Source organism: Neovison vison, chromosome 3, assembly GCF_020171115.1.
Source record: "Neovison vison isolate M4711 chromosome 3, ASM_NN_V1, whole genome shotgun sequence".
In the NCBI taxonomy this organism is placed as follows: Eukaryota; Metazoa; Chordata; class Mammalia; order Carnivora; family Mustelidae; genus Neogale; species Neogale vison.
Window position 1 is genome coordinate 3,856,739 of NC_058093.1, and position 12,697 is coordinate 3,869,435.

Below are 12,697 nucleotides of genomic sequence, written 5' to 3' on the forward strand. Positions count from 1 at the left end.
TTTACCTTTGTGCTACATGGAATTTGCCACTGCCTAGGCTTCCCCCTGAAATCTGTTAATCCAACAAATGCTGAAAGGCCCATTTCATTTGTCCCTCTCTCAGTGAAATTTCCATTCATTCCCTCAGTTGGAATTGATTATTATACTTTTTGAGGATCCAGAAGATTCTGCAACTTTTTAGTATACTTTTTAATGGTGGAATATTTGATAATTTTAAAATTAGCTTCTTTATTCACAAAATATGGAGATTAGAAAGGGCGTACCTCACTTCACTCCTTTTACAGCTGAGGAAGTTAAGGCTACAAGAACTGTCGCTTAAATGACTTCCTCAAGACACATAGCTAGCCTATTTGACAGAACTAGGACTGGAACCTAGCAGTCTTCTCTTGGGTCAGTGTTCTTTATACTGTACTTTGCTATATAAATTAAACTACAGAACAATCATACTCTTATATGAAATAAGTAGAGAAATTTTCTAAATAGAGTAATTTTCTTTTCTTCCTAGGTTTCAGTCTGAAAGAGAAAGTGGAGATCGAAACTTTGCAATAGGATATTACCTAAAAGAAAAAAAGGTTTTGAATTTTTGTTTCTATTTCAAATTATTTTATTTAGTAAAATACATTGGGATGTATGCTAAGAACTCAGCAACAACTTATAAGCAACTACCTATTGCTATTTAAGTGCAGAAATTTTTGCAAAACACTCTTGAGGTTAATGGTGTCAAAATGGTAATAATATTAAATTGATTTAAAATCTGGCAGTATTCAAGTATTTGACTAGTTTTATTAATGCAACTTTTGCTTGAGGATTAGCCCATTTTTCCAAAAGTGTAATGCCAGACTATTGTTGATTAAATTTGATTCTTAAATTTTAAGAGTGGTCCAGTAACTTAGTTTATGAATTATGAATCAGTTTATAGTATTTAGAAATCTGTATATGATGTAGTTTTATTTTATAGTTCTTCATTATTTCATATTTATACTGTTTATAAATTATGTGCTGTTTTCTCAAGGTGAAACATTTGTGTACATTTTAAATTTAATCTTTATGTGTCTTTTATTTATGTGCATATATTCTTGTTTTTAATTGCCCTTCTGTTTTTTCAGTGTTTTCCAGAAGGCACAGACATGGTTGGTATATTAGACTTCTATTTCCAGGTAATATACTTTACTGTATGAATTGTGTATATAAATAGGTGTATCACACTTTGCAGAATCATGGCTCCAGGTTAAGATAGAATACATTTACCATTGACCTTCCCAAAAATGCCTTCGTAAAAGATAATTTCATGTCTTTTTCTCCTAAAATGTCATGCCTCAGAATGTAAGAGGGAGTTGTTTTCTGTAAAAACACTATATTTAAGAAGTGTCAAAAATGATGTATAACTCTAGAAATTCACTTGTCCTTATTTAAACTAAGCTGATTTCTTAGCTTTTCAATTTTGGAGAATTTATTTGTTTATCAGAGGGTTTATATTCAGCATCTTGAAGAGGCAGTTTCTTGGTTGGTTTAACTCATTTTTGCAGTGTCATATGATGGGTTTTTTTCTAAGTTAAAGTAGCTCTCCGCGTTCGTGAGAGAGGTGGGCCACACATATAATCTGTGGTTATAGAACTTGGTTTTAAATAACCTTCCAGGACAGCTCTCTTTTCTCCCTGTGTTTTCAGTTCATTTCATTCTTACAGATACAGTAACATTGGAGCCTCCGATGGGCTATCCTATCAAGCTACATAGTAACAAATTACTTTCCATTGATTTCTAGTTAACCTTACATTTATCTGTCTGTACAAGATGTGCTTGAATTTAGAGTTTGTGGTAATCTTCAAGAATATATAAGGAAGATTGATAATGAAGTAGATTTTGATGGCAGTTTGTCACCTGCTAATGTAAAGAGTTGTGAATGGAGAATCCAGACTATCAATATAAAATCAAGGTCTAATCTGGCCATTTTTTAAACATGTGACCTAATTTCAGTTACTTAGACCTTGTTTTATTATGTATAGCACATGTTTACCCTAACTTTCTGCATTACATTGAAGATAATATGAGATATATGTGAAATTCCTTTGAATCCAAAAGGTATTATATATAGTATCATATTTATTTATACCCAGTAGCCCTATTTTTTGCCCTAGCCCGTATGAATTTCTTCCATACATTAATGCTTCTTTTCCTTTGGTATACATACTTTACTTTGCCTATTACAGCCTAGGTGCTACTAATCTACTGTGAAATGTCTCTACTTCTGGGCAAAAATTAAGAGAAGACCATAGAAGCCTTACTTTTTTGGAGAACGACTACATGTAATTGAACATCCGTCAGGGTATCAGGAAAGCACTTTCAGATTGGGGATTTGTAAAATTAGTAGTGTATCATTTTATGACAAACAAAATTCCAATTAATACCAACTATAAATTGGGAAATGATCCTTGGAATTTAAATCTTACTTATTTTAGAAAGTTTCATGATTAAATCTGCTGTAAGTCTTTGCTGTCTGGGTCGTATAGTAATTAGGTTTTCTAGTTTTGAAGAAATAGGGAAGAGATTTTAATACAAATAAAAGTAAAAGTCAGACAAAAAGTGGCTCCCCGTCAGTTTCCTAATGCACTGTAGCTAGTTTTCCTTCTTGCTCTCCCAAACCCCTTTGTGCCTCTTGTAGAATCTTGAACTATGGATAAGGAAAGCTTACACTTTGAGAACCTAGTCTTTTCCTCCTGTTCCCTCTTCCTATCTTCTCTTCTGCTTCCTCCCCTTCACCCACAGTTTTGGTTACTATAAAGGAAAAATAAAATGGAGCATATTTTTATTGTTTCTATTTTACGGGTAAATTTGGGTTTGCTATGATAAACTGTTTCCATTATTTTGACTGTATTTAAATGTGAAAATTCTGAACTATACTGCACCTAGACTTTGCCTTTTTTTATTGATTATAATTTATCCAGCACCCATAATCAGTATCAAATAAATATTTGAATATTGATAAGTGATTTAAAAGGTAGCATTTTGATTTAGGCACACAGAATATCCAGGCTAGAGCCATCTTAGAGTTTTCTTCCCTTAATTTTTTACATATTGCTACAAAGGGATGCTGAACTTTGCCATAGTGAAATGTCAGGCATTTAAAGCATTTTTTCCTTGAGTGGTATTTCTCATGTAGGTGCTGTCTATCATACTACTGGTGTATGTTGCTTTATCTTAAAAATATATCATGGCTCTTTTTTCTTTTGATTTAAAAACAATTGTTAGAAAATATTAATATTTAAACAACTTTTAATATCATTTGGGCAGTTACAAATGTTAGTGCTTAGGGGCTGGCTCTTCCTACCCTAGTTTTGCTGTTAGAAGACTATGTAACTGGGCAAATTGGGATAAACCTTAAAGGGGCTTGAACTTTGTTCAAATTAAAATCTTTGGAATGATATTAAGTTATATTAAAATAATCCCCTTAGAAGAAAGATTTCAGATCTGTATAAAGTACTCGATGAAACAGATTACCTTAGAAGTCAGCTGCAGTACAAAAAATAGTGTGAACTTAGATTTTCAGACAGTTTTTTCTTCCTTTTAGTTATGCTCCATTGAAGTAACTTGTGAATCAGCCAGTGTGATGGCTGCAACCCTGGCTAACGGAGGTTTCTGTCCGATTACTGGGGAGAGAGTACTGAGCCCTGAAGCAGTTCGGAACACACTGAGTTTGATGCACTCCTGTGGCATGTATGATTTCTCAGGGCAGTTTGCTTTCCATGTAAGTAATTGTTTGATCTCCGTTTTCTACTGCAAGAAACTAGTCTGGACTAGTTCTTTTAAAAATACAGTTTGAACTTTGGTTCTAAAGCTGAACAAAAAACAAGAGAGACTTGTTTTCAAGGTTAATTTGTTACAGACTTGGTAAGGAAAAGAGTTAAGCAGTCTACCAGATATTCTTGAGTACTTGAAGTTTAATTTATAGAACCGCATGACTTCTACTTTTAAGGCATTCCAATGTGCACGGTTAGTATAGACTTTCTTTGCTTTTTCTTAATATTTAGCATTATGGTGATTACATACGCTCAAAAACTCCTTATGTTCAGAAGGTGCACATAATTGTGATGTTTAACATCTTTGGTTATTGTCGTAGATATTTTAAAGCACTTGAAGTATATTTAACAAAAATATACTGCATAAAGCTCTGTCGTGCCCTTGTGAACATTTGTGTACACTTGTGAAATCTATAGACTTTCTTACTCATGCTTATGTGAAGACATAATGCCCTAAAAAAAATTTTACTTGAAATTTTTTAAACAGAAAAATAGAGAAATGCATTTAATGTGTTATGTACTACTCAACTTCAGTAATTATCAATGCATGACCAATATTGTTTACCTTTATTTCATACTCTTGCTGTAGTTTAATATGTAATTCTAAATGATAAGGACATTTTTTAAAAAACCATAGCAGCATTATTACATTTAAAAAGATAAAAACAACTTGGTCTTTTAATAGCATCAAAATATTTAGTGTTCAGCTGATCTGGATTGTCTTATAAATTATTTTCTAGTTTGACTTGGGTTGCAAATAAGGGGCATACACTGTGATTGGTTGTATCTCCCTTTATTATTATTTTTAAAATCTGTGTTCTCCCCCTTGGCCTTTCTTTTTTCTTGTTTTTAGTTGAAAAAAACTGGGTCATTTACCCCTGTACAGTTCCTCACAGTCTAGATTTTGTTTATTTTATCCATACCATTGTTCTTTGTATCTTGCGTTCCTGGTAAATTGGTATATCCCATTCAGGTGATTTTTTTTTTTCCTTAGGTTTTATGCAAGATTAGTTCTAGCAATAGATACTCAATATCAGAATGTTAGTAAGCCATTAGTGAATACTTCCCTGATATTTTTTTTTTTTAAAGATTTTATTTATTTATTTGACATGGTTACTGTCAAGTGTTAATAGAATGCAAACTTAAAAGTTTTGAAGAGGAATAATAGTTTAAATTACCATCTTACTTGTCTTCCTCAGACAGTTCTCTGACAGTATATCAGAGAATCTTTCTTTTTTTTCAGTTTTTCAAAATTTTTAAAGATTTTATTTATTTATTTGACAGAGAGACATAGCAAGAGAAGGAATGCAAGCAGGGGGTAGAGAGGGAACACAAGCAGTGAGAGAGGGAGAAGTAGGCTCCCTCCAGCAGGGAGCCCAATGTGGGGCTTGATCCTAGGACCCTGGGGTCATGACCTGAGCTGAAGGCAGATGCTAATGACTGAGCCACCCCTACAGAGAATCTTTTAAAAAGCTATACTTTTTCATTGTTCTCTAGTCATAGAATATCTTTTTCAAAGTAACTTTTTATACTTGAATTCATATTTATTATAGAATTAAAAAATAATAGGCCAAGAGACTAAAATAAAAACATGCAAAGCACAATTTATGATGTAATGGACTTTAATCCTTAGAGTATATCTTTTCAAATTTTTTTATATTCAAATATATTTCAGCTCTAATAGTGTTTTCTCATTGATTCCTTATATACATGTTGAAAGATACTTTCCCACAACATTTGTAATGTTAGAATTCTGTGTGTATGTAAACCAAAATTTTTAAGCTGATTCCCTTATTGTTGGACGTAGCATCCCTTTTTTTTTTAAATGTTAACATGAATATCTTTCTCTTCAAATTATTTTCAGGTTGGTCTTCCTGCAAAATCCGGAGTTGCTGGGGGCATTCTTTTAGTTGTGCCCAATGTCATGGGCATGATGTGCTGGTCTCCTCCTCTGGACAAGATGGGCAACAGTGTTAAGGGAATTCATTTCTGTCATGTAAGCAAGTTTTCGTAATGAAAATAATGGTCATATAAGTGGAACATCCAGTGATTCCATTTTTTAAAATTTTGATTGCAATATAGTTAATATATGATGATATATATATGAGTTTCAGGTGTACAATGTAGTGATTCAGTAATTCTGTACATTATCCATTGTTCATCATGATAAGTGCACTCTTAATCCCCTTCACCTACTTCACCCAGCTCCCTACCCACCTCTCTGGTAACCAGCAGTTCTCTATAGTTGAGTCCATTTTTATTTTATCTCTTTTTTTCCCCCTCTTTATTTGTTTTATTTCTTAAATTCTACAAACAAGTGAAATCATATGCTATTTTTCTTTCTCTAACTGGCTTACTTCACTCAGTATTATACTCTGGATCCATCCATGTTATAGCCAAATGGCAAGATTTCACTCTTCTTTACGGCTGAATAATATTCCATTGTGTATGTATGTACACATCACTTCTTTATTCCATGTATCCGTCAGCGGCACTTGGGCTCTTTCCATAGTTTGGCGATTGTAAATAATGCTCCAGTAAACATAGGGGTGCATATATCCCTTCAAATTAGTGTTTTCGTATTTTGGGGGTAAATGGCAAATAGAGTGATTACTGGATATAGGATAGTTCTTTCTTAACATTTTTTTAAGACTTTTTAAGGAAATGTCATACTGTTTTCCATAGTGGCTGCGCCAGTTTACATTCCAGTCAGCAGTGCACAAAGGTTCCTTTTTCTCCACATCCTCACCAACACTTGTTTCTTTAGTTTCTGATTTTAGCCATTCTGAGAAATGTGAAGTACTACCTCATTGTGGTTTTGATTTGCATTACCCTGATGATGAGTGATGTTGAGCATCTTTTCATGTGTCTGTTGGCCATCTGCATGTCTTTGGAGAAATGTCTGTTCATGTCTTCTGCCCATTTGGTAATGAGATAATTTGATTTTTGGGTGTTCAGTTCTATCAGTTCCTTACATATTTTAGATACTAACCCTTTATTTTAATAGGTAATTTTGAGGTATCTTCTCCCTTTCATTAGGTTGTTTTTAGTTTGGTTGATGTTTCCTTTGCTGTGCAGGAACTTTATTTTGATGTAGTCCCAATACTTTATTTTTGCTTTTGTTTTCTTTGCTGCAGGAGACATAGCTAGAAAGAAGTTGGCTGTAGTTCCTTAATTCATTTTGAGTTGATTTTTGTGTATGGTGTAAGAAAATGGTCCGCTTTCATTATTTTGCATGTAGCTGTCTAGTTTTCCCAACACCACTTATTGAAGAGTTTGTCTTTTTAAACCATTGCATATTCTTTCCTACTTTGTCAAAGATTAGTTCACCATATAATTATGGGTTTAATTCCGGATGTTTTGTTCTGTTTCATTGATATCTGTGTCTGTTTTTGTGTCTGTACCATGCTGTTTTATTATGGCTTCGTAATATAACTTGAAGTCTGGAATTGTGATACCTTGGTTTTGTTCTTCTTTTTTAAGATTGCTTTGGCTATTTAGAGTCTTTTGTGGGTTTTTATGCAAATTTCAGGCCTGTTTGTTCTAGTTCTATGAAAAATGCTTTTGGTATTTTGATAGAATTATATTAAATCTGTAGATTGCTTTGGGTAGTGTAGACAACAATATTTGTTCTTCCATTCCATGAGCATGGAATGTCTTTTCCATTGCTTTGTGTCATTTTCGTTAGCGTTTTAGAGTTCAGAGTACAGGTCTTTCCTCTTTGGTTAAGTTTATTCCTAGGTATTTTATTATTTTTGGTGCAATTATAAATGGGATTTCTTTCTTACTTTCTGTGGTTTCATTATTAGTGTGTAAAACTAATAATCCAATAGCATTGGATTTCTGTATATTGATTTTGTATCCTGTGACTTTACTGAATTCATTTATCAGTTCTGGTAGTTTTTTGGTGGAGTCTTTAGGGTTTTCTAGAGTATCATTTCATCTGCAAATAGTGAAAGTTTTACTTCTTTGTTATCAGTTTGGATGCTTTTTGTTTCTTTTATTGTTTGATTGCTTTGATTAGGACTTCCAATACTGTATTGAATACAAGTGGTGAGAGTATGAGAGTAAACATCTTGTTCTTGATCTTAAGGGAAAAGCTTTCAAGTTTTTTTCCCTATTAGGTATGATGTTAGCTGTGGGTAACATTATATATGGTCTTTATTGTGTTGAGGTATATTCCCTCTAAACCTACTTTGTTGAAGGTTTTTATCATGAGTGGATATTGTATGATAATGATCATATAAGTGGAACCATCCAGTGATTCTTTTTTTTTTAAGTCATTTCGGTAGTTTTTTTGCTTGTTGCTATTCTGCCTGCGTATCTGCCAGTTACTGGGATAGCTGTGGAAGTACTCATAGAGGAACTTCAAATTGCTTCCTTCAGACAGTTCCCTTATATTCATTCTCACAGAAAATTATGTTTGAAGTTGATGTTTTAATTGTCATGGTTTTAAATAGTATCAGTTTCCAAAAGCTCAACTAAAATTATTAAACTTGGAAAGGTTTAAATTTAAAGTCAATTAAGAATATTATAGTTTATTATATCATTATTAATCTTCATGTTTGAATATCCTTATCCATAAACTACCTTGAAAAGTCTGTTTTTTGAGGACATTAGCCTTGCAAAATAAAATTGTTATTACTGTTGATTAGCACAGTATTTTATGTTATCCAAATTTGCTAATATTTCAGCTTCTGGTTTTATGTACATTTGCTGCTGCATAGACTTTATATTGTGTACCATAATTTTTCTGCAAACTTTCTCAATTAAAATTCTGATTTATTTTTCAGTTTCTTATAATTTACAAAAGCTAGAGGATGACACTGGATTGCTTATAGATTATAACCAGAATATTGATTAATATTTTTGTGGTGCTTTATGGTTATTTGATAGAATAGTTCTTTCATATGGCCCATTTTATAGGAAATGAAAGTTAAAACAATTTGATGGTTGAGTCCTAGGGTCATGCTAGTAAGCAGTGTTCTCAAAATTTTTTTCCCTGTCTTCTCATTCTGATTTCAGTTCTCTTCTTGATTCATCAGGCTGCCTTATAACATGCAGTGGTGTTTTCCATGAGATAGTAGTTAAGTTGGACAATCTTAGTGTGATTTGTTAAAATGTGAAAAAACAATGACCCATGAATAGCCAGTTTCTTACACCTGTTCTCTTTATTTACAGGATCTTGTTTCTCTCTGTAATTTCCATAACTATGATAATCTGAGACACTTTGCAAAAAAACTTGATCCTCGAAGAGAAGGTGGTGATCAAAGGGTAAGCAAAATTCTTATTTAGATTATTATGTAATATTTTTCTAAGAGAGAGAGAAAATGAGATTCACCTGTTTGAATAGAACTTAGTTTAATTGCTGGTGGCCTCATTATTTGCTAATCACAAATGAATGTACACAAGTTGTTGACATATTTACCCTGGACATGATAATATATAGATGTGGCTGTTTTATTTAAATTTAAATTGGTTAGCCTAGCATCAGAGTTTACCCACCATGCATTTTTCTGCTATTTCAAGCAATATTTTCAAGAATTGATTCTGCTAAAAAGAAGAATTAATTCTGTTCCAAGAAAACAACATTAGAAAGTGCTACAATGCTATAAAAGAAAGCCTTGTGTTTTTTTACTCTTAATATTTGTCAGTTATAGTCTTAAAGTTTATTTTGATGTGGATGGATCTATAAATGGGAAAGGGATTATAGGATTAGTGAAAAATCTTTCAAAGACTCATAGTTTTAGTGGCCACTACAGATGAAATAATTTCTATAAAAAGTGTTCGATACAGAATTCTTGACACTCTTATTTTAAAGTAATATTTGTTGATATATCAGTGTGTTTGGCTTCATATTATTGCACATACATACTTTTTTTAGAGCTAATATTTAAGAGTCAGAACTTAAATTTCAGAAACAAGATTTTTTGTCTTCATAGTTACTCACTAAAACGAGGACTTGTTTTGAATTTTAATTAAATTCCTTTATATCCCATTTGGAAAATGTAAATAACTAATTAGACTTGAAGCTAATATGAAGCACTTAAAAGTAGAAATTATTTTTATGCATAGTAAGAAAACTTTCATATTGTTAGTTCCAAAGTAACTTATAATAATATATGAGAATTATGCAAAGCCAACAGAATAGAAACTTCCAGGAGCGTCAACATGAGTAACATGGAACAAAACATCAAAAAGTGGTGGGTGAAAATGTTAACAGATTTTAATAACATTCATTGAAAAATACCGTTTTATAGCTTGGACCTTTCTTCACTCAAGTGCACTAATAAATTATGTATGTTGCTTGAACAACTAGCATTCCTTTGGACCATTGGACTATGAAAGTCTCCAACAAGAACTTGCTTTAAAAGAGACAGTATGGAAAAAAGTGTCACCTGAGTCAAATGAGGACATCTCTACAACTGTAGTGTATAGAATGGAAAGTCTGGGAGAGAAAAGCTAAAGAAGTGGGTTATAGTTCCAGAATGTTCTTCACTTAACCTCTCAAACATCTTTAGCTTTTTTGCATACTATAAATATTTATTTGAGTTTTTTTGTGTTCTCAACCTTGGGTGCTGGAGCCGTAAAGCTTTTTTTCCTTTTAATCTTTTGTATAAAGATAAGAGATTAAAAAGTGGATTTGTTGGTCTTTAAAAAAGTATTTATAAATAAGTAAAGCAAATTTGCTTTATTTTTAAAGATGCAAAAAGGAAAAATTCCTTTACATTTTTTCATGGTATAATTAAAATTTTAACTTAACCCTCCTTTTAAAATAATAAGAAATATTTAATTTTTTGGTTCTAAAACCCACACATTGAACTCATAAATTTAGTTACATTTTGTTTTTTCTTTCCCAGTTTTAAAATTTACGTGATGTCTATAGGGGCAGTAGAAAGCTATTTCTATGCTAAATATAAAACTAAAAAGGCAAAATTAATGAATCCCAAATTACTTAATATAGCAATAGATTATAAAATTAGCTTAAGTTTACATTTTATGCCATTTTTAGTGATAGATTGCCTTTAAATTTTTAAAACTTCATTTTAAATTTTATCTAATACTTTAAAATATAAATTATGTCTGTGCTTTTTTTTATTTTGCAATTCCTCTATGTTCTGTCAAAATTGTCATGTACAGGTGTGTCTTATGTTACTAAAAACATTCCAGCCAAAGAATTTCAGAAGTAAGATAATGACATTTCACTGTTAAAAAGCTATAATGGTTACTCAGAAGGAGCAACAGTGAGTGTCCTCAAGTGAGATGTTTACCTAAACAGTTTTATTTTTGTATTACCCACGTTACTTTTTCTATGTTATATTTAAGTATGAATGGTGAAGTCTTGGGTTTTAGCTTTTAATATTTTTATTTTCCTAATAATTTCACAAATGCTAATGAATCTTATATGATAAATTATGATGACATCTCATAAAGTTTGTTTTATTTGAACTCTTTTAGAGTACTTAGGAAATGAATTCAGTCTGATGGTAGTAAGCATACTACTAAAATGTTAGATCTGAATCCTTTTGTTTGGTTATAAAAATGCAATATTGAGAATCAAACCTTGTTTTTAAGAGAAGGATTATTTTGGGTAATTTACAATGTTTAAAGTCTGTCTTGGCAAAGTGATTGTAAAATTCTTTAGGACCTATTCACACTTCTTCCTTCTTCCAAATATCTTTTCAGTTTTCTCCACAGTATCCCATACCTGCAAGGTGTTTTTTGTTTTTATTTTATTCATTCTTAAACTTGTAGATTTTGGAGGGGCAGTGATGGGTTCTCAGGTCTAGGAGGAGAACTTGATAGTTGGTTTTGTTTTTTTGTTTTTTAGTGTCATGGCATATATATGGTAGATATAACGTCTATGAAAGTAAATAATAGTGTAATAAAACAGGTTTCACTGAGTAATTTAGATACTGGTTTAAATATAAATACAAAAAATTTGATGATATGATGTCTGGAACTTGGGAACTGTGATAATAGAAAAAGAAGTTCCCTTCCAAAGGTGTTGGTCAAAAGCTTTTTGAGCTAACTTTAAATTATTATATGTTAATTTTTAGAGGATTTTATCAAGGATTTTATGGTTTCTTAAATATTTCTTTGATGTACATATGCATATCTCTATTGGATGCTTCCCATTTGGCCATTTCCAAGGGAGAGGGTTTTTATTTGAAGCCCTCACCTCTGCAACACCTTTAAATAGTATCATTTGTACTATGAGTTCCACCAAAGCCATTTGCAGTTGGGGAATGACTTAACTGATAGATTGGGGAAAAAGCCTTATTTTTTCCCCTATGCTCTAAATAGTTACGTTTTACTGTTTCATTTGGAGATTGGTTTTACTTTATAAAATGAAAATTTAATGTTTCCTGTTGTGCCCATATGTATAGATTTCAAAATTATGTTGTTAATGTGTGGCACTCACGTTGGTAAGGAGTAAATGCACACTTACCAGTGAAGTAATGTTATCTAAGCTAACTGTTTAAGAATCTTGCGAGGGTGAGTATCCAGAAATTTTTGTAGGAAGTTGTCCAAATGGAAGAAGATGGAAGATACTGTGAATAGACCCCCAAATTTTAAGGAAAAAAAAAAAAAGAAGAAGGAAAATCTTTGCCAGATTTAAGGACATTCTTTAAATCAATTCCATCAGTATTTTTAATGCCTTTTCAAATAAAGTTCTTGAAAAGTACCCAGTATTGTGGATTTAATGTTTCATGCCATTACAGATTCTTGATATTCAAGCATTTAGAAGTTAGCACATTTGTTTTTCTTTTTTTTTCATTATTAACATTTCGTTTGAAATGCATAGCCTTTCTGAAATACTTTATTTTAGCATAAATGTTGTGCATTTTATCCTAGTGTTTGGATTAAAACATTTGTGTTATTTAGCTTTCTTTCATTTG

At 31.8% G+C, this 12,697-nt stretch overlaps 1 protein-coding gene across 3 annotated transcripts in view; it reads left to right on the forward strand.

The window, feature by feature from the left end:
* Positions 1-12,697, forward strand: part of GLS (glutaminase) — an 80,060-nt gene that overhangs the window by 41,234 nt on the left and 26,129 nt on the right. For 2 of the 3 annotated variants that reach the window (XM_044241181.1, XM_044241183.1), the window contains 5 exons: positions 506-572; positions 1,107-1,157; positions 3,566-3,742; positions 5,659-5,790; positions 8,976-9,068. In XM_044241181.1, the coding sequence (XP_044097116.1) occupies positions 506-572; positions 1,107-1,157; positions 3,566-3,742; positions 5,659-5,790; positions 8,976-9,068 (520 nt within the window). Of the gene's footprint in view, positions 1-505; positions 573-1,106; positions 1,158-3,565; positions 3,743-5,658; positions 5,791-8,975; positions 9,069-10,113; positions 10,516-12,697 lie in introns of those variants that run through there. The other variant, XM_044241182.1, reaches the window with a different exon arrangement.